Source organism: Folsomia candida, unplaced genomic scaffold (genome assembly GCF_002217175.1).
Source record: "Folsomia candida strain VU population unplaced genomic scaffold, ASM221717v1 Fcan01_Sc010, whole genome shotgun sequence".
NCBI lineage: Eukaryota > Metazoa > Arthropoda > Collembola > Entomobryomorpha > Isotomidae > Folsomia > Folsomia candida.
Window position 1 is genome coordinate 5,243,239 of NW_019091202.1, and position 25,781 is coordinate 5,269,019.

At 36.3% G+C, this 25,781-nt stretch overlaps 4 protein-coding genes across 4 annotated transcripts; 1 reads left to right on the plus strand and 3 right to left on the minus strand.

Annotated features, from left to right (window-relative positions):
• Positions 1-1,244: 1,244 nt before the first annotated feature.
• LOC110854508 lies at positions 1,245-3,504 on the minus strand. Its single transcript, XM_022102940.2, has 4 exons — positions 3,369-3,504; positions 2,880-3,143; positions 2,278-2,574; positions 1,245-2,047 (listed from the first exon to the last, which is right to left on the minus strand). Exons 1-4 carry the CDS (start codon positions 3,423-3,425, stop codon positions 1,514-1,516), a joined length of 1,152 nt encoding a protein of 383 aa, XP_021958632.2. The 5' UTR covers positions 3,426-3,504; the 3' UTR covers positions 1,245-1,513.
• A 2,980-nt stretch (positions 3,505-6,484) lies between these two features.
• LOC110854509 lies at positions 6,485-9,596 on the minus strand. The gene is made up of 4 exons (XM_022102941.2): positions 9,414-9,596; positions 8,745-9,005; positions 8,073-8,372; positions 6,485-7,296 (listed from the first exon to the last, which is right to left on the minus strand). The coding sequence occupies exons 1-4, from the start codon at positions 9,465-9,467 to the stop codon at positions 6,772-6,774; spliced, it is 1,140 nt and encodes a 379-aa protein (XP_021958633.1). The 5' UTR covers positions 9,468-9,596; the 3' UTR covers positions 6,485-6,771.
• A 7,328-nt stretch (positions 9,597-16,924) lies between these two features.
• On the plus strand, positions 16,925-20,030 carry LOC110854654 (Krueppel-like factor 17). The gene is made up of 7 exons (XM_022103119.2): positions 16,925-17,257; positions 17,564-17,630; positions 18,203-18,268; positions 18,368-18,567; positions 18,884-19,110; positions 19,512-19,674; positions 19,739-20,030. The coding sequence occupies exons 2-7, from the start codon at positions 17,623-17,625 to the stop codon at positions 19,903-19,905; spliced, it is 831 nt and encodes a 276-aa protein (XP_021958811.1). The 5' UTR covers positions 16,925-17,257; positions 17,564-17,622; the 3' UTR covers positions 19,906-20,030.
• A 678-nt stretch (positions 20,031-20,708) lies between these two features.
• LOC110854533 (mucin-2) lies at positions 20,709-25,061 on the minus strand. The gene is made up of 5 exons (XM_022102972.2): positions 24,426-25,061; positions 22,556-24,017; positions 22,051-22,492; positions 21,748-21,970; positions 20,709-21,338 (listed from the first exon to the last, which is right to left on the minus strand). The coding sequence occupies exons 1-5, from the start codon at positions 24,885-24,887 to the stop codon at positions 20,808-20,810; spliced, it is 3,120 nt and encodes a 1,039-aa protein (XP_021958664.2). The 5' UTR covers positions 24,888-25,061; the 3' UTR covers positions 20,709-20,807.
• Between the last annotated feature and the right edge of the window lie 720 nt (positions 25,062-25,781).

Genomic DNA, 25,781 nt, shown 5'->3' on the forward strand with positions numbered 1-25,781 from the left:
TCCAAGGCATTTCTCTTCGGACAACAAAAGCTGAAAATGCACCCCATCCGAAGGAGAAAATTCTGGCATCAGGTTGTCAGTCGGAAAATGGCTGGGACCATGACTTTTTTAAGGCTTTATGTGTAGGTAACAAAACCGCCAATTTTCGAATTTTGAAACTCTTGATGCATCAAAATGTTCGTATTCCAGGGGGAAGTCAAATTGCAAATGCAAGTTGGGGTCTTATTCTTTTTGTGCCGAGTGTACATTGACTTTCTCATTTTTAACAATTTTCTTTAACAATTTTTGAAGGGGGGGTGGTTGCATATAATTCGAAAATACCTATGGTATATTGATGTTTCTACCCAAAAATAAATTTTGGATTTTTTCTGGGAAATTCGGTGAAATCGACGCGAAAAGAGATTGTACTTTTGGCTCATTTTGTACCTTATGTAAATCCAGACAATTGCCCTGTGAGAATGGCTATTGTTCCCGAAAATTTAATTAATTAGCAGCTTTGTAGCGAAATGGCTGAAATCCAGATTGTTTTAACTTATTTCCGATTAAAAATCAATTGTCCTTACAATTATGCAATACTGATAAATGATAAATACATATTTCTAAATAATTTTGTATTTTCCTCTTCCAGAATTTAAATACGCCTTGGATACCGGTCACTGCACTCTGTCCGAGTTTTCTCGCGCAAAATTCGTGATTAACAGCAACTTTACAATTTTTTCCGGTGGGAAGTTAAAACCCTTGTTGCGGTTTTCAAAGGCGTCATTTCTTATCGGTCCGTCTGGCTGGGTGATAAGGAAGGACGTCGATAAAGTCCTGAAGGACTATGTGGACCATCTTTTCATGATTTTTCGATCCAATGGCTTCATCTTTAAAGCTGCGAGGCTCTACTCGCCCGATGTCATAGCGTTGAAACAAAATAAGAAATATTTGGCCAAGGCGAGAGATCCGAATGCGATAAAATCCCTGGAATTTGAATCTTTGCTAGGGATCTTTTATTTCTTAGGGGCTGGACTGCTCGTCAGCTTCTTGGCCTTTATCGTAGAACTTCTAATCTTTAGTTTAATCCAGATCAGGAAGATGAAGAAGAAAAATAAGAAATCTAAGAAGAAGTGAGTCTCTAAATAGTAGATGCAAATATGTGTTTATGCATACATACATTGGTATTTGGTAGGAAAATAAATAAATAAATGCATGAATGTATGTACATAATTATACAAGTAATTAATTTTTATTTAATTTTTCCAATTAATTTTCACAATAAATTTGCGTTCCCGTATGAAAATTGTGTGTATCATTCTGTATAAAATATGTTTAGATACAAACATATTCGCAACATAATTGGAAACCAAAGAACAATTTGCTGAAGTGAGACAGCATTCAAAAAAGTAAAGTTGGGATGCGTATTTATGAAAAAAAATGATACGGGTAGCACATAAATTTCGATATAAAAGTTAGTTAAAAAACCCTTTGTTTCGACTCCCTTCAAAAATTTTATATATTTTTTGCATAATTTTTATGAAAATTCTTTCCTAATAGAAACCTTCAAATGTTGCATCAACTCCTCTTGAAAATCCTCATTTACCAAAAATTTGGACCGCATTAGCCCCAAGAGCTGGGTCTTGGTTCGCTCGTCCGTCAAAATCCTGGCTTTGATATTTTTCCCCATTTCCGGCAAAATCTCATCCTTCATGTCCGAAACTAATTGTTTCCTTAATTCGACGCATAACTTGTGTTGGAAATCATCATCGTCATAAAGCTCAGTTTGAAGGATTGCTTGCAGCCGAACCTTGCTAAAGGTGTCATTCCTCATTTCATTATTTAATTCTTCCCGCACAACGGCGATAATTCCTTGGGTGATGTGATCCTTAAAGTCTGCATCAGCACGGAAACGTTGTTCAATATTGGGGAGTAAGTCATCCGAAATGAGTTTTTTGAGGTCGTCCTTCACGCTTGCAGCGAGTTCCTGTTGGATCTCGAATTTAAGGGTGGTAACCATTTCAGAAATAATGTCATCCTTTAGGTTCGAGATCACGATGGTTTTCTCCTTCTAAAATTAAAAATTGAATTAATTAAGTGCAGAGAAATATTTTGCGATGTGTTGCATTCTAGCGCAAACATGTATTTTCTACAAAATTACATATTTCGAAGATGGAAATATCCACGATAAGAACCTGCGCATTATCTGATTGACACTAACAACTGATTTTGAAAAGATTTCGGTACAAGAATTGGTACAAAAATCTAACCGAATATATATAAAAATACAAATAATCGTACCAACGATGCAGGTTTTTCACAATTTGGGGATTCTTGGGTCTCCACGTGATTTGAAATTTGCTTCTCGATTTCGCCACAGAAGTTTTTTGGAGAAATCACATTTGAAATTTCCTTGTCAATTTCCTCATCCTCTTGGTTGACCTGATCAGATGACGATTGCAAGGAAGTCGTTGGACGGAGTAATTTTGTTAAGCAGAAATCCTCCACGGATTTGACCATAAAGAGGATCGCCATCTTGTACAGGGCCGCAAGTTCATATTTGTCCTCAATGTAGTTCATATCATAGTCGTAAAAGAACTAGAACCAAGAAATTTAATAAGGAATTAAAGAAATTTATGTAAATTCGAGCAATTCACAAATGTATTCTTTGGTAACTTTGTAAAATCCGTAAATTTATGTATCAGCGTTAACAAATATCTACATATTTCTCAGGCAAATTACCTTACAAATTGTTTACTCAGATGAAAGGCGTGTTTTTGTTTAATATTCGTAAAATTATTTTACAAAATTTAAGGATTTTAAAAAGTTTCCAAAGAGTGCGAATTTCTCATGATCAAATTCAATATGGAAAGTCAAAAAGTCAAACATAGGTCTCGCCTTACCCCCAGCATTCTGCGGAAATGGAGCTCGTTCAAATCTTTCAAATGGACATCCTCAAACAAATTTCCATTCTGCGCGTCGATGAAGGGGTCTAAAATGGGGGATTTTCCATAGACGCAACTCTTATGAAAGTACAGATTCGTGAAGCAGTCCGCGCCGAAGGGCGTCGTGCCGCGCAGAGTGAAGTAGCACGCGTCACTTTTATCAACAGTCGTGTCAAAGGCCAATTTTGCATCGTGGGGATGCAACATTTGTGGGATAGGGGGCTGAAAAGGGGGCATACATAACTTGTGTTAAAGAAGTTTATTATCGTGAAGTGCAAAAAAATAAAAAAAATACAAAAAATGACTTAATTCCATTTTTTTGCAATTGCAATGACGCTATGAAATCAAATGGTACCACACCCTTTACTTTTCAAAATTGTAACATAATTTTTATAAGAGTGGATGGAAAATTAAATTATTGTTGTTTTTAATATTAATAGAACTCACCCAGGTTTCAGACGAATCGTCTAATTTTTCCGCTCCCATGTTCACATTTGTTACCATTTTAATCAGCAAATTTATTGAGTTAGTTATGTAGAGAAATAATATTTCGAAATTCTTCAAGGTTGTGATATGAGTGGTAAGTGAATGAAGACTGAAGGGATTTGAGGACTGGATAGTTAGTTACATTCATGTATGTACGTATACATATGTATTTTTATTTATTTATTTATTATATTTCAATGAGGCACCCCATTACTGGGACCTTACACCTCAAGGCAAACAATGTCATACCATACATACACATATAACAAATAATACATACGATATATACCAACAAGCATTCAGTTATACTTTAAGTCATTTCATGGTTATCAATAATTTCAAATAGTTCAATTATTCTATCAGTTCGCTGTACATTTAAAAGCATATCTTTCACTTGTTTTTTAAATTCAATCATGCTCATATTATTGGATTTCTCAGATATAACCACAGGTAGATTTAACCATAATTTTGATGCCCTAAATAAGAACGACTTTTTCATGATACCATTATGATACAATATATTTGGCTCTACGTAATCCGACCTTCGTGTTGACCGAATCTCTCTCTCATCATGACACAAGTACTGGTAGAAATATTTCGGGCATACATTATTATTCATATTAACCGCAAGTTTAATTATTTCAAATTTACAACAATTTGTGGCATTCAACCATTCCAAATCGACATTGATTTCATCAGAAATATTGTCAAACTTACTCTTATTATAAATAAATCTGGCACATTTTCTAATAATATTGTCAACACATTTCAAATTATTACTCCCCACCAACCAAACAGGACACGCGTATTTTATAATTGACATAACTAACGCTTGTACAACAATAATCTTGTGTTTAATATCAAGGATACATTTCAATGGATTTAGGGACCATAAAGCATAATTACATTTTTCAGTTACTTTCTCACAATGTAGCTTAAATTTTAACTCATAATCAATGCACACACCCAGCATTTTTATATGTTTAACCTTTTTCATGAGCTTACCCTCCAAATTTACAACAACATCTTCGACATACTTTACAGATTTCTTATTACATATCATCATCATTTCACATTTATCATTATTTAATTCCAATCTTTTGCTTTTCATCCATGTACATATATTCACCAAATCATTCTCAATCATATCAACTATTCGTGCAATGTTACATAATTCACCTGATATTATAATTCCCGTGTCATCAACAAATTTAATACATAGAGAATTTTTTATACATAATGGTAGGTCATTCATCATGACTAAGAACAGAAAACAGCTCAAGCATAACCCTTGGGCGACTCCTACATTAGTGGGTAAAGTATCAGACGTATGACAACCATTTTTACACCGTAAACAAACAAATTGCTTTCTATCACTTAAAAATGAGTTAATAATGTTTTCGTCAATACCATACCATCTTAACTTATGCAGTAGGACCTCTTTGTCACAGCGGTCATAGGCCTTCTTAATGTCCAAGGCAATTAGGATACAAAACATATTATTATCTAATGATTTGTACACATAATCAGTCAAAGCAATTAGCGCATGCGTGGTTGAATGACATTTTCTTCCTCCAAACTGATAGATTAAAAACATATTGTTAGATTCAAAATAATTATAGAGCTGCTCATAAATACATTTTGCGAATAATTTTGATAAAACAGGTTGAATGGAAATGGGACGTAAATCGTTACATGTAGTAGGATTCGATTTTTTAGGAATTGGAATCACTTTTGATAACTTTAACCTATCTGGTAATGACCCACTTTCGACATAAACATTAAACAACTTTGCCATTTCAGATACAAAAAAGGGTGATTTCATACAAAAGTTAATCATACTATTACATATACCCAAGTAGTCAGTTGATGATGATTTCTTGTTCTTAATTTGCTTCCATGCGTTTTTTAGTGTTTCACATGTGATGGTTTGAAACTTGAACTTCGTTACATTTTCACCAAGGAGGGCTGGCTTGCAGGGTAAAATTGGCTGGGGAATTGACATGTCGCGGGTGCACACATCAGCAAAGTATTTATTGACCACATTAGCATCAAATTGAACTTCCATTGTTGGGTTGATGAGAGGATATAGCTTCTGCATGGCTCCCCATGTACATATATAAAAACATATTTTGTATGTACATATTTTGAGGAGAGGTTAAAAACGTGTACAATTAAAATATATTTAAACCTTTTTCCGAATCTGAGGTCTTTAACCCGGCCAAATACTGTATTTAGGTATGCGGTTGATTTCCCAGTTGAAAGAATTATTTAAACTGAGACTAAACCTATCTGCATAATCCAATACATAATGCTCACCTTCATACATAGTTCTGAAGAGTCACATTTCTTAAATTCTGCCCTTTTCTTCCATTCAGGGAACAATGAACCCAGTTATTTTGGTCGACTCAAATCCATTCATTCTGCATAACCCTGCCCTGCAGTGTTAAAAATGTGAGGTTAAAATGTGATGTTAACAACATGACGAAGTCATGTATGTACATATGCACTTCATTTTGGTAGAGGTGTAAAAATATGAATGTTGCTTGGTATTATTTTTATACTGATTTCTACGAGTATGTATGTGCATAAATGTCCTCGTTGACCCGCTAAATTGAAACAAGTGGTTTTTAACATAGAAGACGTAATTTCGGTAATCATCATGTGTTATCTTGGAGACACGTGCAAGCAAATCAACTCTAAAAACTAAATACATATTTGTATATTTGCGAAAATGGCATTCTTGCTAAAGATGCTGTAATGAGTAAAGATACAAACGTGTAACGTACGCCATGCTCCGAGATAATTCCTATCAGATTAAAAATCAATGGTCTCCTTTTCCTTGTTCAACAACGATAATTATTTCACTAAAAATTTAGATATTCAATTTTTAAATTTCAGAATTTAAATACGCCTTGGAAAAGGGACACTGCACTCTGTCATTTATCGCGGAACTTTTAAGCAGAAAAGCATGAAATCTAAGAAAAAGTGAATATGTAGTAGATGAAAATATGTATTTATACAGGTATTTGCTAGGAAAATAAATAAATGTGTGTATGCAAATTTGTGTGCGATGAATTATTATGTTTTATTAAATTTCCCCAATTAATTTATATACATACTTCATAAGTTTGTTTTCTCGTATGGAAATTGTGTGTAGCATTCTCTATAAAATTTTAAAATGTATGTACATACATATATTCCCAACATAATTGGAAACCAGTCAAGAATTTATTGAAGTTGGACAACATTCAAAAAGTGAACTTGGGAAACATATTTAGAAAACAATTGATACGGAAAATAAATTTCAATGCAAAACCCTTATTTTCGAATTCACACAAATATTATGTTTTTTGCGTAATTTTTATGAAAATTCCGACCGAATAGAATCCGTCAAAAGTTGAACCAACTCCTCTTGGAAGTCGTCATTTACCAAAAATTTGGACCGCATTTGACCCACAAGCTCGGTCTTGGTTTGCTCATCCGCCAAAATCCTGTCTTTAATATCTTTCCCTAATTCGGGTAAAATCTCGTCCTTTAAGTCCGAAATAAATTTTGGTCTTAATTCGACGCATAACTTGTGTTTGAAATCAATATCTGCCAGAAACTCATTTTGGAGGAAGGCTTGTACTCCAATCTTGCAAAAGGGGTCATTCCTTGCCCCATTTTTTAGTTCTTCCCGCGCAACGGCTATAATTCCTTGGGTGATGTGATCCTTAAAGTCCTCATCGGTAAGGAAACGTTGCTCAATATTGGGGCGCAAGTCATCCAAAATGAGTTTTTTGAGGTCGTCCTTCACGCTGGCGGCGAGTTCCTGCTGAATCTCGGATTTAAGCGTGGTGACCATTTCAGAAATAATGTCGTCCTTGAGGGTAGAGATTTTCTCGTTCTAAAATTAAAAATTTAATTAATTATGTATGTAAATGCAGGAATTTTTCGAAATCTTTAAAATTCTATTGCAAAATTTGTTAACAACATGGCAATATCCTCGATAAAAAAAAACAAACAACCTGTGCATTATCAGACTGACACAAACGATGAATTTTGTAAAAAATCTCGACACAAAAATCGACGCAAAAATCTGACCATAGAGATAAACGCGTCGTGTAATATATACAGGGTGGTAAAAATGTCACGCTACAGTGGAAAATTTTTCAATTGGAAAACCCTCTAAATCTCCATTCGTTACAAGGTTTTGAATTGAGTAAAATAAATGCGTCCCCTAATAAACTCACGCTTAAGGTGCAGTGTGGGTACTCCGACTCGCATCAACGTTACAAAAAAAAGTTCGCAAAAAAATTGGTTTGGAATTGATTTGCGTATTTGCACATCTCCATGGCAACATAGTATTTAATTCACAAAATGTTTTACACAAAGATGGACACTTATAAAAAGTCTATAAATCTCAATTAGTTACTGAAGTTTTACGCCTTTTAAATTTAATGGCTTGGTGATTTTCGGACACAAAATACGGTCTTTCAAATTTGTGAATTATTCCCAATGCAAAATTCTAAACATTTGAACCTAATTTTCCGAACATTGTCATTTGCAAAGTGGTTCGTTGCAAATTCGTAATTTCGAAAAAGTTATGTTTCATTGCGAACGTGCGAACTTTTCCGTAATGAATACCCTCAGTAAACGGTATATGTAAGTAATTTCCAATACCTGAGATGCAGGTTTCCCTGGATTTTGAGATTCGAGTGTCTCCTGGTCGTCTGAAACTTGCTTCTCGATTCCGTCAGGGTTCACAGCAGTTTTCGAAGTTTCCTTATCAAATTGCTCATTTTCTGTGTTAACCTTGTCACCAACAAAATGTGACGAAGCAGGTATTCCAGTCGTTGTACGGAGTAATTTTGCCAAGCAAAAATCCTCCAAGGGTTTCACCATGAAGAGAATCGCCATCTTGTACAGCGCAGTGAGCTCACACGTGTCCTCAACATAGTTCATGTCATAGCCGTAAAAGAACTGAAACCAAGAAATTCAATAAGGAATTTAAGAAATTTAATTTAACAGCATCGCATTCAGTTTTTGTCCTGAAAAAAAAATATTTGCAAGAAATGGTTTTCCTATATATTTTTTATATTATTTTATACAAATATTTCTTATGTACCTATCAGTGGGTATTACCGTATCCACCTAAGACAGGGCAGACCAGGGAACAAAATTTTATTTATTTATCGTAAGATGAGACATGGTAAAGTGACCCCAGCATGTCTCATTTTACAAGAAATAAAAACCATGGACCGTAATTTTGTTCCCTGGCCTGCTCTACCTTACGGTAATATTGTTCATATTTGCACCGCAAGCAATGCAAAAAATCTAGAAACCGTGTCTTACCCCCAACATCCTACGGAAATGAAGCTCATTCAACTCGTCCAAATTGGCGAGTTCGAACAAATGTCCCTTTTCCAAATCAATGAAGCGATCCAGAACGGGCGAGTTTCCGTAGACGCGATCCTTGTGAAAGAACACTTGGGTGAAGCAGTAGTCTTGAAATGGGGTCCTTTTCCGTAGAATAAAAATTTTGTCAGTTTGAACCCCGGTCGTATCAAAGGCCAATTTTGCATCGTTGGGATGATACGTCTGTACCATGGGTTGCTGAAGGGGGCCGCAATCATAATTAACATAATTACATTTTACCGAAGTTCGCATAATTGAAAATGTACTGGTGATTTACATATGTATGCATTTATGTAGTATGAATGGTAGAAGAAATACACTCTTAGAAATCAGGCATTCCTTCTCTGTATTAACGTTGTTACCACGGGGTATTAAAATTATACCGGTTTTGTGGCCGATATGGCAAAAAATTAGTACCGGGTTGTTACTACATTCACCGTATGACTTCCTAGAGTATTATATAAGTACGAATTACACTTCAAGTGGTATTCGTACATAGGTACGCCAAGTGGTCTACTTGGTATTAGATTAATACTCGATTTCTAGGAGTGTAATGTTCCGGCGAGCAGAAAATTAAAAAAAAAACTTTAAGTGTCTTAAACTCACCCATGGTTCCAAATCGTTTAATTGTTTCGCTTTTTCGTTGATATTAGGTATCATTTTTTGGCACAGCAGATTTCTTTAATTATATGTATATGTATGTATTATTTAGATGAATAATATTGGTGTCAGGGTGGAGAAATTTGCCTAGGTTTTAGTGTGACTGGTGAGTGGATGCAGACTGAAGGAAAGGGCTTGGAGGACTTGAGTGAACGAAGGGTATACACAAATACATGTCCTCGCGTGGAGGGCTTCGCCTGGTAAAAACAAAATTGGCCAGGATAAGGGACGGTCCATAAATTATGTCACGCGAGAGGGGGGAGGGGGGGGATCTAAGAGGTGGTCCATAAATTATGTCACGGTGAGGATGGGGGGGAGGGGTCCCAAGGATCCGTGACAAAGTGTGACATATGGGGAGGGGGGGGGGTTCGGCCGATCCGTGACATCACGTTTTGCAGGCCTAACTTAGTGCAAACTTTACCTCACATTTTAATTCTCCGACTATGACCAAACTACAGTTTCGCAATTATTTCGAAATATATGTCCAACCGATATCAAATCTTTGGTCCAAAGCATCCAAAATTGCAACCAAGATTTAGGTTTTGTTCAAACCTTAAAATAATTTGCACAATATACAACTATTTGCAAATTAAAAAAAATTAAATTAAAAAAAATTCATGATGCCATAAAGTCTGCATAATTTCAAAAAATCGTTACAATTTTGCAAAAATTCATTCAACAATTAAAAAACATTACTAAATCTCTAGAACTTTGCATAATTTAAAAAATTCTTCCGAAAGAACCCTATTTTTTATAGTTTCAAAAATGTGTACTAATTAAAGACAACTGCATGATTCAAAAATGTTAACAATTAAAAAAATGTATCGCAATAAGATAAGAAACATGAAAAATTTAGCGGATTTTTTTTACCTGATTTGAAACTTTTAAAAACTAAAAATACTTAAAAAGGAGCAGGAATTTTGAAAAAGGTTGTTATCCACAAATCTATCACGCTATGACTTTTCACTCCATCAAGCGTGTGATATGAGTATAAATAGAGCTAACAATTTTTCCATAAATCGTTTAAAAACAGTAATATGTTAGTTTCTTTATTTCACTTATTATCATTTCATACGCATTACAAAAATTACACATCAGAAAAGCTGACTACAAAGGAGTCGTACATTAAAAATCCCTAACCTGAATAAAAAACGAAGAAATCATTTAAAAAAAGTCAAAATAAGTTAAAAAATAAATTAAAAGTAATACACCTCTTCCAATTCTTTGCCTTCCGGGAGTGTCCCTAAAATGGAGGCAACGTTTCCCCGCTGAACAGCCAGCGAGATTCTTTGGCGGAGGAATGTGACAGCATTGGGCTGTCCGGTTCTTGCGGCTATCCGCTCGCCAATTTGGTTGATGAGGAGGAGCCCCTCCTGGCCCCACACCCCCGTCGTTTCCATTGCGACGGGAACAAAAATAAAACGGTCAAAGAGGAAGGCGTACCTCCTCCTCTTACAATGCGATGGTGGGAGGTGGTTATCGCCGATATCCACCGGCCTAATTTTAAATTGTTCACGCTCAAAAATAAGTCGACCCGTATTTTTTCGTTTTTCTGAATGGGCATGTTTACACCCGTGGAGGAATTTTCAAATACAAATTCAGCCAAAATTCGGATTTTTAAAAACGCTGTAATTTTTCGAATTTTAATCTGATTTCAAAAATTAAACCCAATTTGCGTTCAGAATTACATCCCTAAAAATATAAAAATTCATTTCTAAAAAACTTTTAATTTTCAAAAAATTATCGTTTTTTTGGTTTCTAAAAATTCAGAAATAGCATGAAAATATCAAATTTTTGAAATTTTTAAAAACGAATTTTTATATTTTCAGGGACGTAATTCTGAACACAAATTGGGTTTAATTTTTGAAATCGGATTAAAATTCGAAAAGTTACAGCTTTTTTAAAAATCCGAATTTTGGCTGAATTTTTTTTTTAAAATTCCTCCACGGGTGTAAACATGCCCATTCAGAAAAACGAAAAAATACGGGTCCACTTATTTTTGAGCGTGAACAATTTAAAATTAGTCCCGTGGATATCGGCGATAACCACCTCGCACCTCCTCATTGTTAGTATCAACAATTGCTAACAATTGTCCCTATCCTGTAAAATTACACGGGTTTCACTCAGTTATCTCGAAATATTTCGTTTCAACCTCAATTTGTACTACATCTTCTATTACAAAGGCGTGGCTTCATGAATTATCGGCCAAATGAAGTTAATTTGTGCAAAATCCTGGTGACACAGTATAACCATTCAACAAACAACACTACAACAACAATACACCATTCCCATGTTACTGTTGATATTACACCCTATTTACTACTCGCTCCTCTTTTATATAACATATGCATGTTATTCTTGCAATTGGAAAAATTCAGATTTTCAGGCGTGACGTGACAAGAGGGGGGGAGGGGTCACGACGAGCGTGACAAAGGCGTGACAACAGGGGTGGGGGGGTCCAAAAAAGGGCTTTTTTGCGTGACATAATTTATGGATCACCCCTAAGGCTCAAATGATCTCGTGCCTATGTGACACATATTAAAGGGGGAGGGGACGGCTGGAAAATCGCGATTTTTGCGTTACTTAATTTCTGGACGGCCCCTTACCCTAAATTCGAGGTCTTCTAACTGACCAAATATTAACTTAAGTAGATATGTATGCACGCAGTGGATTTCCAAGTTTGGAAGAATTACATGGAAATGGGATTAAACCTTTCTTATTCTTTCCCAAGAAGGGTCAAATTTCTTAAATGCTGTCCCTTTTCTTCCATGAAGGGATCAATGAACCCAGTTATTTTAGTTGTCTAAATGGTTTCAGTCTAAATGCATATAACCTGCACCGTTGCAAATGTAAGTTGCTTCCGCATTGAAAATACATAGTCTCAACTTAAAAAGTGATAGTAGAGTAGACGACCGTATTAGGTTAGTTTTAAGGAATTTCAAAATTATTTCTATTCCATTGAAAAGCCAGTTAAATTTCACGTAGAAAACATGTATTAAACTTAAAAATATATTCCTCCTGTGACAATGAGGAATTGGTCACGAAAGAGAAAGCTCCATCAAAAAAACGCACGGAATTAATGGACAAAGTGTATCATTCCCGGGTCATACATTTTTTTCTGACCCTGACACTTATATTGGGCTCAAAACAGACCTTTTCCTCAACTTTAATCAATATTTGGTGGTAAAGTTGTCTGCGGTTCGAAAATGCCAGGGTCAAACCTAAAGTGCAAATGAAGTCACACTCACAGAAAAATTGATACCGAATTGACACCATGCCGGTGTCTATATATGACTCTACCGGTTTGGTGTCAAATTGACACGGTGCGGTGTCAATTATGTTGCACACCGCTGCGGTGTCAACCCAACATGCCGTTGTGACAATACCAACACCGCGAATGGAAAAGAGGTTGTGCTCAGTTATGTTGATTCGACACTGCTAGGTAACATTATATGTGTATTTTAATATATGAATGTCACCACCTGATGACAAATTGTTCCCGGATTGTGACAACTGAAGTACAACTTTTAGTAACATGTTTTATTTTACATTCAATAATATTAATCACTTACAAAATTAATCAAGTATTTCAAACATATTCACAAGCAACAAATTATTACACTCGCACAAATTAAATACTACTTTGTGCTTCATACCTTAATGCACTTTTAAAGAAAAAGCTTATATGTTTTTAACACGGTGATGGTCTAAAATATGAGTAAATCTTTCAGTTAAATTAACTTAGCAACAAGATATTTAATAATAATTAAATAGGTTGCCGGTTGGACAAATCCTTATTCGTCACTTTTGGCTTCCTCGTTGGGTCCATCGTCGAATTTTAGCTGTACTGGAAACAATAAGTTTTGAAAAATAAAAATACACACAGTAAAATAATTTTAATTAAATGAGGGCAAATTAATGTGTTACATATATTGACTCACCTAAGTCAAGAAATTGGAAGTACTTTAGTAGTCCTTAAACTTATTAAAAAACAATTTTTCCCTCGAAATCAATTGAACACACGAGGAAGGAAAATGGCCGCCAAGCAGACCCGTCCATTGCGAAGAGACTGACACAATTTGGTGTAAAGTCCAAGTTTTGCTTACTGCGGTAACATCGCACGGTGTCAATTCGACATCATTTCAAGATATCGCTGATTCCGGTAGGGTGTCAACGCATTATTCTTCGTCAGTGTCAATTTTACACAACATTTTGTCACCATTTAATGGAATTGACGTTGACACCGACGGTTGGTGTTAACGAACTTTTGGGTTTTGTTACCAAGTTGCTAAGAGTGCAGAAATATGGATTTTAATCCAGTTTTTCACGAATTTCGATGTAAATGTTACTGTGGACCCCTTCACACTGGTCGGTGGCTTTTCACCCAATATGGACTAGTTGAGGGGGTGTTCCATCTTCACCAGGACGTTTATCAAATATTTTTTTTAACTACACTCTAAATAAAATCATTACCAAATCATTACCAAAATGCACACGTATATGACTCTGCAGAAACGGTAATAATAACCACCAGCTGGTAAAGAAATTGATTGAACCCGAAGTGGTAATAAAGAACACTTTTTGGGATAAAATTAATACCATGATGTATGACAGATGTACTACAAAATGTAGTACAATGTCTACCACTTGGTAATAAACCATACCACTTTGTACACGGTGTGCTATTCATACCGGTATTAATGCTTTTTATTATGTATACCCCATTATTACCAAATGTTGTGCAGATTTCCACCGAAAATAATAGATTTTTTGCTTTTCTTTACAATAATCTTTTAATCAATTATATTTGTTATAAAATCATTTTGAAACATACATAATTATAAAATTTGAGTATAATGAAAACTATTGAGTTACATAAATACATACATATTTACATATTTATTCTTCTGTTCCCCCTTCAAATTCCGATAAATCATCGATTTTGGATGAGTCCACATCGGTGGACGTCACCAAATAAAATGTTCTGCAGATTAAAAATTCACAATTTTAGAAATTCTCAATCACGAGCACATTTAAATAATTCGCGAATTTTCACTCACCAGACCCTCCACTGAATATCTTGATGAAGGTAGTAGTTTAATTATTGCGGCTGCGTGTTTCTGAATGTTTAAGTGTTTCTGATCGGAGGTTGTAAGAGAAAGTTTGAAATTTAATTGATCAAATTAAATATATATTTAAATATTAAGAATGCTTTAATGACTCACCCTTTCACCTCTATTAACTTTGCTACAAATTCATAACTAAAGTTATCGACGACGTTTTATCGACGCAGTTTTTCTCATTGCACTCTGCAACCAAACGGAAACTTTTGACGCTCTCAGTCACTGCAGCGTTTACAATCTTCAAAATTTAAAATTGATTTTATGTATTTATTTTCGGATAGCTAAAAATACCGTTAACTGATTGTAACCTGAGTGAAAATATCAAAATCATTGGAAATTTGGGTTCTTCTGAAATCATTATTGGACATCGGCGACTCATCAGGATGTGTAACTAAAAATATACGATATGTTGCAGACTAAGAATAATTTAAGTTTAATAAATTACTCACCGTAAATTATTGATGAAACCTTCGTCGTCGATCTCCTCCCCCTAGTCGTCTTGCAGAAAAATCTCCGTTCCGATTTCCAACTCAAATTTTCGCTTCACTGAAAAAATAAACTTAAGATTGTTATTTACATACTAGTTCCTATTAAGATGGTGCAGTGCAAAATGTAGGTGCCCAATCAAGATCACCATCTTGATTGGGCACCTACATTTGATAATTTGATACTTACCTGTTTCCAAAAATTCTATATAATTTCCAGAAGTTTTTGTCAGTTTTTTCCGTTGGGCAGAATTGGTTTCGGCATGTTGACTTGAGTTGAGCGGAAACTAAAACCGAAAAACGCGCCACTGTGTAGCGTCTCACAATTCATACCAAATGTATTAAAATTCTTACCTCTATGGTAATAAACTACACCAAAATGTAGATCTCATCAGCACCACAACTTGTAGCGCACGTGATTAAAATTATGGTAAAGAGTGTTTTCTAAATTTGAAGGATATAATTACCGGCTCGTAGGGATTTATTACCAAAATTATAATGATGGCTTAAAATATTGCGGTGGAAGGCTAGTTACCCGTCTGGTATTGATACGGTAATAACCCCGTGTAATTTTTGTAGAACGCGTAATTACCAAGAGCTCGGTAAAGATGCTTATTAGAAATTCTTTACCAAGTTGCTAAGAGTGTATCTCCTCTCCTTAATCAAGGAAATTGGGCTGTTTTTGCTCAATTCCGCCGATTCCCGCCAAAACCATGAATGGAGTTTGATAAGATGACATTTTGACCTCTATTTTGTCATAAGCTAAACCTTAGAATATTTGGCATAAAACGTATTAGTTTTTTTGCTGAAATATGTTTCGGTCGTAAAGAAATTATCATCGGTAAACGGGTTAGTTTTTTTGGTTTTTTTTTACCGTACCGTTTGGGGAGGGAGGTCGATTTTTGTACCCTTGCTTTGGCCTGGGAAATTTGTAGCATGTGACGCTTTCTAATCCAAAAGACCATCATCTTAAGGTCACTTTTCAGTGCTAATCTGGTCTCTAAAGTTGAAAGGTCATTTATGTGGACAAAGTCTCCGGCGTCGGACAGAGATTATATGCTATTCTGGTGTTTAAAACTTCGGACATCACTGAAGTCCTCCATGACCTTAGACAACCGGAACTTTTATGTCATAGATAGACACTGTCTCTGGGATTACTTTAATAGTTTGGACAACCAGATCGTAGTTGTACTTGGGTTGCTACACTTCATCAAACATTGTGCATATTTTTCTCGTGCAAAAAGTGAAAAATTATTGGCGCGCGCGTGTAGCTAAGCTTCTCCTACTTTTGACCTAGTGATGTCAAGTAAAAGCGGTCAACACCAATGATAGGCACTGAATGTATGTACAAACCGCAATTGACCTTTTAATTTTATGTTGACCGGTTAAAAAACTACGCTCTACTATCACTTCTTATGGTAAGACTATGTACTTTGTTTCTGCTAGGTACATATATATACCTATATATGTATAAGTGTTCATTACGATACGGTGCTTTAATGTACATATGCCAATTATGCCAATTATGACCCAGAGTGTGCAAATCTTAGCAATATAATGAGGGTATTCATTATTTCTTCGTATCCTTAGTATTCTTCGTATCGTAAAATAATTTACGACAGTAACGAGATTTTGTATGCAGGTATGATTTTCTCATCGCATATGACGTTACTAAATACGCTAACAATTTTTACGAAACCGGACCCTTTATTTTATCTGCGTAAACTATTTTAGGATACAATGGATACGAATTGTTAGAAAACTTAAAATTACATAAATATGTATGTACATGAAACTTGAATGCCTCATGTGAGACAAAGTGGCGAGCGAAATAAATTCACGATTTTACTCAACATCTTCTCAAAAGACAAAAGTGAAAAGAAAAGCATGTAAAGCTGAAAACCCTTCTTCATCCTTAATATTTTGCGTATTCCGATTGTAATGCAAACAATTACAAGTTTAAAATAAAAATTTTGGTTACATAAAACACGAATTATCAGTGTTTAAGGGAATTTAATATAGTTCAGATTTGTTTGGTCAAGATTAAATATTATTTCAATAGGATTTACATAAGAATAATTACAAATTATGGAACAATTAGGAACGTATTATAAGAAAATGCAAATTTAGCAAGAATGGCAAAAGAACTATCATAAATATTGGGAACAATAACTTATCTTCCGTAAGTATTTAGAGTCCACTCAAGTCATTAAGTACAAAGTATTTCATGTTAATAAAAATTAAATTAATCTTTGTCCTACGAATCGTAAATAACGAGTATTTATTAATTTATGAATGATTTAAATTAGACTTTCCTTAGTTGGAATTACGTATAATTAAAACTACAAATTCATTACCAAATTTTCTAAATATTTGAATTCCAAATTTTTAGAAGATTAGACTCCCTCAATGAAAAATTGTCAATAAATTTAATGTGTCAAGCTTAAATTTTATTCTTTCTAACAAGATTTTTAAATAAATTCCGCAGTTTTTCCTTGGATACTGATCTGAACTTCTACATGGACCGTGTCGACCAAAATTAGAAACATGACAAGGTTGGAACAGTATTTAATAAAATCAAGATTTATTAAATATTATTCGTCGAACGTGGATAACCTGATAGCCAGACTTTCCAATAATCTACACATAAATCCAGATGAAAAATTGGAGGTCGTAAATTCTTCGCGAATTTTCCCGAATTTGGCCGTAAAATACAAATTCTTCTTGAATTTTGACATATTTGATGAATTTTTCCGGAAGTCGCCAATTTGTAGGGACAAACTAATTTTTCAAAATTCTCCGTGATCCAGGTAAAAACAATTTCCTACACAGGTCGGGAAATCTGTGAAAGAATCTTTAGGAATTATAGAGATTAGTTTTTCAACTACAAATTGGCGAAAATTGGCATTGGCATTGGCGGCAAATTGGCGAATTTCGCTAAAAATTTGTCAAAAATCCCGGAAAATTAGCAGTTTGGGGGTCAAATTCGCACGTAATTTTCAACCTCCAATTAGTCATCAAGTTTTAACTGGTTTGCATTAAAAATTTACGATGTAGTAAAACAATCATTGCTAAGCAATGGCAATGAAAGCGTGTATGCATAACATCGATTTCTAAATTTGCATAGTGTGAAAGCCTGCTGCGTCCCCAGCTGTGATTCGAGTCAACGTGGAAAAGGCACAACCTACCATTTGTACGTATTGGTATCTACTTAACCATAAACTACGTTATCTTTATAGTCATCTATTGTAATAATATAATTGTAATAATTTAAAATATTTATTCAATTCAGATTTTCCAGAATTAGATTGTATGCAAACATTCGGGAAAAATGGATTAGTATTATTCGGGAGCTGAGAAATGATCCAAATTGGGAACCCGTCGAATTGAGGGACACAATCTGCTCGAGACATTTCCAACCGTCCGAATTGTACGGAGACGTGCGGAGACTGTTAATTCGGACGGCGATTCCCACTCTTAATTTATGGCCAGGTATAAGGTTTTCAAAAATTAGCTTAATACATAGATATTGAGGGTATTCATGACTCCTTCGTATCACGAGATTTTGTGTAGTCAACAAACGTCATTTATCAAGATTTTGACATTAAAAATTGCATTACCAAGACTTTTACCAACCCTTGTTCCAAAAAATTCCTGCTGAATTTTGGGGTTTAAAATTATAAAATCAATTCAAATTTTAAGCCGTTGATACAGAAATGTAATTCAATTAGAAAATTTAATTTACAAATTAGGTTAACTTATTTAACACGACGGATTCGAATATAATAGTTCCTTAAATAAATCTCAGATTCCAAACCCACAACTTTGATGCATGACCTCCCTGACAATCTGGAAATCATGACGAGCACCTGTGACGAGGATCTGCATGACGAGGAGGATGACAAAATTGGTCCCGATCCTCTGGAAGGAGTGGATCCATACTGCGCCACACCTGCTACCACCACGTGCTCTACAAAATCGACCCCGGGACAAATAAGTTTTACTCCATTTGCCCAATTTGCAAACAGGGTTCAGGTAACCGACCCAGATTATGGATTAAGATTAGAACGGATTAGAAATTAATTCTTTAATCTCAACTTTTAGAACTTTTAGACTCCATAATCCAAGCTTCCAAATTTAACCAAAAAGTGAGATTAAAGTGAAATTACTTACTACGGAATTAAGTGAGGGATTATTGAAATCGGTATCTGTTCGAAAATTTATTCCAGTTTACTTCCTTATTTTGTATCCGATATTTTAAAATACAGAACTGAACTGAGAAATATTTTACAAACCAAGTGTCTACTCATAAATTGTACCGCGGTATCCTTAAGACTGCTAAATGTTGAAAATTGGCATGACCAGCACGTTAAAGCAGGAAATTATTGTTCATATTACAAAATTTGTAAAATTGTATTTGTTTTTCGTTTTTCAAGCGAGAAAGATCTCAGAAAAATATTGGACGTGGACGTCCACCGATTCACAAGGAGTCAAAGTTCACCTGTCCAACGTGCCAAAAAGGATTTGACAAAAGCAGGAAGTATGTTCTTCACTTGGAAAAGCACATTCCAAGCCCCAAGTTTACGTGTGAATGGCCAGGTGAGAAATTTGTGAAGTTGGTACTTTAGAAATCAGAACTAATATATTCATTTTGTCCGTTTAGGATGTCATTGGCACTTTCCTGATAAATACAGACTCAAATCCCACGTTCAAGTGATGCATATCAACAAACCGTTTGCTTGTTCGATTTGCTCTTCTGCGTATGCCAGCAAAGAACAATTGCAAATCCATGAGGAATTCATGCACAAAGTGGTCAACAGTACTACGTAAAAATTTTGTACACTCTTAAAAATATTGCTACCCTTGAAACTTGTATGCTTAAAACAAAAACATATTTTATAAACACTTAAAAATAAACCTTTTCCAGTTTTTTCAATTGATTTATTTAAAAAAAATTAAGCAGCAAAAATCTAAGGAAATGTTTATCAAATTCATTATTTTAATCAAAATTATAGAGTGAAAAATTTACTTCCCAAATTTACAATTTTCCTCTTCGGATACAAGCCTGAGCATTGGCAGGTCACTTACGAATTTGCATGCATGGGTCTCATTTATTTTTGTTTTGTCGTTATATTCATTCCTCTTCCAATTTGTGCGTGGTTGTATTAAAATGCGAATTTAGTCACAGACGATATGCAAATTTTTGGCACACTGTAAATAAAGTTGGGTAAAATTGCCACCAAAATTGAGTAAAATTTACCCTGACAAAGGTAAAATTTACCCAAGGTTGAGCAAAGATCTTTCACCCTTGGGTAAATTTTACCTTTCTCAAGGTAAATTTTACTCAATAGTTGCTTTGGTGGCAATTTTACTCAAAATTGAGTAAATTTTAATAAAATTTATTTAGAGTGCAGAACCATTTAGAGTTCAAAGGAATGTGTCAAAAAATTTCCCCTTCCACAAAACGGAGCATCGGCTTGTTAACTAAAATGTTATGGTTTTCTTGGAAAAAATTTTGTAGCTTTCGCCGTTGATGTGCTAAATTTTACGAGATATGTGAAATTTGGTGTCAGTACGATGAACAACTTTAACATCAATCATCTTTCAGAAATGGTAATCAAAATTTTACAAAATTGAGATGCAGAAAAACATGCGAAGTTTTATGATTTTATTTTGAACGAATTTTTGTAATATTTTGTTTTCGATATAATTTGGTTTAACTTTATTCATTTTTATCCCCAGTTCTCCGCACAAATCGTGTTGAACGCTACTTGAAAAGCTGTTGGCAATCCTTCCGGTTCAATCCGAACCAAATTGTTGGTCCCACTGGTACGACAGTCCTTCAAATTGATGGATATCGTAAACGTGACTGTACCATCGGGTCGTAGCTCGTTGCAGACATTAGTTTCCTGTAACGTGCCGCCATTGCAGGAAGAAAAGTAGCGAATGTTCAAAGTTCCGTCGTCCCCGCCGACCCGCTCGAGCTTCGTGGTCTGCTCGATTTTATTGTATTGATCCACGAGAAGGTTGACCACATTGGAAGAATCTGTGTTTAATATGCCCATCGCAGAGTTTGGAATATTCCGCTTAAGAGTTTCATAGTGAGGAGTTTCGTCTCGCGTAATTGCGAAGATGGGAGTAATTTTCTTGGCTTTGAAAATGTCGATGACATCCTGTTCTGACGGGTAGTCGTATGTGTTTTCGCCGGTGTAAAGCCCGTTGGCTGCGAGGGAGCAGGCACGGTTGAAAGGTTGAAGAGCGGGCTGTGAAAATAATCATAGTTTCAAGAGGTAGGATGAGACACGGGTAATAACATAGATATATAAATAGTTAACATAGATGATCCTCGCAAATCTCCCCAATTTTCGAAATTATTGTGTGAAACTAAATTCTGCTCCTGCTCATACTAACTGGAAACCTGGGGTGGAGTGACGCAAAGTCCACACGCGTTAGAGGTGAATCGGGTCACGGGCCGGTTGAAACTCGACCCACCCGTGACTGGCGGATCGAGCTCAGAAGTCGGTTTTTCAAATGTTTGACCCGGCTCACCTCTAATGTGAGTAATACCCTAATTATACACAATTCACTCCATGCTGAGATATTTTTCAATGGTTCGGTATCTCGTGGAATAATACATCTGTGCTAATGCATCAAAATAGCAGCCTGACTAACCCTTGCATCTCCCGCCTTGTGGTAACTGGCATCCGTCAAGAGAAGCAGTAGGTGGCGGGAGTTGTCCCTCCAACCAATCTGACTTGTGCAAGCCGCTATTTGATACATCCCATCTAATTGACTTTCTGGGAAGTCATCGCCATGTTTTAAAGTACTTGCTGTAACGGCTGAGCTGAATCGACTTGAATCCCGAGTGAGAGGTAAATGGTTCCTGAAACTGTAACTGTGAACGACAAAATGCACAAAAATGTTCAGTTAAGGCGGTTTTTATAACTTATTTATAAGTCGCAGAGTTTGACTTACTCATATCCCGCAGTACCAAATGGGTAACGTGGTTTGTCCACGTGCGCCCCATACCCGAGGTGGAAATCTGTCGATATCTTTGCAATCTCTGAGGCGAGGTGGTTGCTAAGACGAATCAGGTTTTCCCTGTCGTCACCCATGGAACCGGACAGATCGAGAAGGACGTAGACGTCGAGGGGATGGGATTCTAGTTTGAAGGTGACCTCGAATGTTTTGTTCTCGTTGGGACAAAGGGTCATGGTTTGGGTGGGGGATGGCGGTCGATTGGGGTCAATGGAGACTTTGATAGCGGGTGACCCACAGACGCCACCGGAACATCCGTAGAGTTCTAGGTTTTGGTAGGTGTCGCAGCGGAAGCGGGTGTAGGTTGGGAGTGTGCAGAATGAGCAGGCCTTTTCAAGACAGGTCGTCATTGAGTAGGAGTAATGATTGCAGTTGTTGTCTGTGAGAGAGAAATTAATTATGTTAGGTTTTAAATAGATTTGTATGGATGAAAGAGTTTTACTGTAGGCTGGTGTTGTTGTAGTTGGACGGGTAGTGGTAGTTGTGGTTGGACGGGTAGTTGTCGTTAGAAGAGTGCTGGTTGGACGGGTAGTTGTAGTTGGACGGGTGGTGGTGGTTGGACGGGTAGTTGTAGTTGGACGGGTGGTGGTGGTTGGACGGGTGGTGGTGGTTGGACGGGTGGTTGTAGTGGGACGGGTGGTGGTGGTTGGACGGGTAGTTGTAGTTGTTGTTGCACGGGTAGTTGTAGTTGTTGTAGTTGGAGGAGTGGTTGTAGTCGGTGTAGTTGTTGTTGGACGGGTAGTTGTTGTTGGTGTAGTTGTTGTTGGACGGGTAGTTGTAGTTGTTGTTGGTGTAGTTGTTGTTGGACGGGTAGTTGTAGTTGTTGTAGCTGGACGAGTGGTTGTAGTTGGTAAAGTTGTGGTTGGACGAGTTGTTGTTATTGTAGTTGTGGTTGTACGGGTGGTTGTGGTTGGTTTAGGGGTTGTGGTAGGTTCAGTAGTTGTAGTTGGTCCTGTAGTGATAGTTGCTTCAGTAGTCGTAGTTGGTTCAGTAGGTGTAGTTGGTTCAGTAGTTGTAGTTGGTCCTGTTGTTGTAGTTGGGCCTGTTGTTGTAGTTGGTCCTGTTGTTGTAGTTGGTTCATTAGTTATGGTTGGTTCAGGGGTTGCGGTAGGTTCAGTAGTTGTAGGTGGTTCAGTTGTTGCGGTTAGTTCAGTACTTGTAGTTGACTCAGTAGTTGAAGTTGGTTCAGTAGTTGTGGTTGGTTCAGGGGTTGTGGTAGGTTCAGTAGTTGTAGTTGGTCCTGTAGTGATAGTTGCTTCAGTAGTCGTAGTTGGTTCAGTAGGTGTAGTTGGTTCAGTAGTTGTAGTTGGTCCTGTTGTTGTAGTTGGGCCTGTTGTTGTAGTTGGTCCTGTTGTTGTAGTTGGTTCATTAGTTATGGTTGGTTCAGGGGTTGCGGTAGGTTCAGTAGTTGTAGGTGGTTCAGTTGTTGCGGTTAGTTCAGTACTTGTAGTTGACTCAGTAGTTGAAGTTGATTCAGTAGTTGTGGTTGGTTCAGGGGTTGTGGTAGGTTCAGTAGTTGTAGTTGGCTCAGTCGTCGTAGTTGGTCCTGTAGTGATAGTTGCTTCAGTAGTCGTAGTTGGTTCAGTAGGTGTATTTGGTTCAGTAGTTGTAGTTGGTCGTGTAGTGATAGTTGCTTCAGTCGTCGAAATTTCTCCAGTTGCAATGGTATCCTCAACTATTGGCGTTTCCTCAGTTGTTATAGTTGGTTTGGTAGTTGTAGGTTCCATGGAAGTTGCTGGGATCGTTGGCTCAGTTACTGGCGTATCTTCATCTGTTGTTGTTTCTGTCGGTGTAGTTGGTTCAGTAGTTGTCGTCGTTATGCAGTCATAATGACCATCATGCCACAGCACGATCTCATCAATATACAATGAACTATCTATATAAAGCGATCCATTGATGCGAATCTGTCGAAATTAAATGTGTCAAAATTACCATAAAAAGTAACATCATTCAGCAGTATGTAAAATTACACAAGAGTACAATTTTGTGATTTGGGAGGCCAAAGGTAAAAAAAATTGTTTTCATACTAGTGAAGATTCCATTCAAAATACACCACTTAGAAAAATTACCGTCCAATTTGACCCTTGACCTCATATGAGGTTAACCTTGGTTCTGACACTGGCTCATTTTCAAGGTCGACCGAGGGTCAAAAATTTGAAACAAAATAGTGAAAAAAACGTTTGATTGCGTTGAGACGGACAGACGGACGGACAAAACGATGACATAAAACAGCTGGAACAGCGCTACTCAATGAAAGAATTCTTTACGCATGTTCATGATCTTCCTTGTGAATCGAAAAAATTATGACTTACAATCCCAGCCGTATGGTCCAGTAAAAACTCTTCTTCATCCCATTCGAAAAAGTTGTGTGACTTCAACATGTGAAAATCATCGCTATTTCTCCTCCCGTAAATCGGGGTCGGCCAAATGATCGTTTTTGTATCGAAGTTACAATACCGAATCGACATCCTCAACGACACCAAGTCGCAGATCTGTTCATTGATGTGGAAAATGAATGAAAATTCTTCCACTTCGCCCCCCTCGTCGCCCTCTTGACCGCCAAATCTGGTCAGGTAAAAATACTCGGCGCCAGGTTGGACCGGCATTCCGCCGCCTGGCCCGGCGTCGACGACATCCCAGTGAACATCGGTGGCAAAATAGGTCAAAAACTCGGCCCTGTTCGACAGCACGAGCTTACCCGTCTCTTTTTGGGCGTTTATCGAAATTATGGTGAAAAAGGCGACCAGGAAAATTTTTACTGGGTGGAAATGCATATTTTAAATAAATGCGTAGTAAAGTAGTTAAGTTTATTTCGAATAAATTTCCCGAATAAATTATTATTATTATTATTATTATTATAAGTAGTTAAGTTGTCAGAGCTTGTGGCGTATAAGCACTGGTCAGAGTGCGGAATGCACTTTAAATACAAATCCGTCGAATAAATTAATGTCAAACTGCGGATTTGAGAATTAAACTGAAATCAAGATTAATCCTTCCATTGGACCAAATTCAGTGAAATTGAGACGTTGAATTAAATAGATAACGATTACGTCATGATTAATTAAACCAACCTTTACGTAGTATTCGGATTATGTAATTTTTTCTAAATTCGAAGTTATCAATCACGCTTTTATGTCCAGCTAAACTATGTGCATAATCCACAATTATAGATAAGTTGCATAAATCGTAAATTGTGTTTTCCCAGCAGAATCACTAAATAAACGCATGTATTCAATATTCAAGTCATTTGTTAACCACACTCTTAGAAATGCAGTACCTCATAAGCAGTACCGTGTGGTAATAGCCCGATATTAAATCATTACCGTATCGTTCCTAAATTTTCATGGACGGGGATACAGAATTTTATCTCAATCGGTAGCAATTTTATTACCGAGAAATCAATATTTGCTTAACTACACCATGTTTCTAATAACATAAGATTTACATACAGGTTTGTTGCATCAGTGATGAGTGTTTATCAATAATTTGGTTAGGATTAATTAACTAATGATTTATACAAGCGTAGTTGTATAATCTGACTTAAATATATATGTGCATAAACATATACGTTATTTACATGCCTACGTATGCAACCGTTCGCTCTGATTGGCATTATCTAAGAGTGATTGGTTTATTGCACTGGATGATTCCGACGGGCCCAATTACAT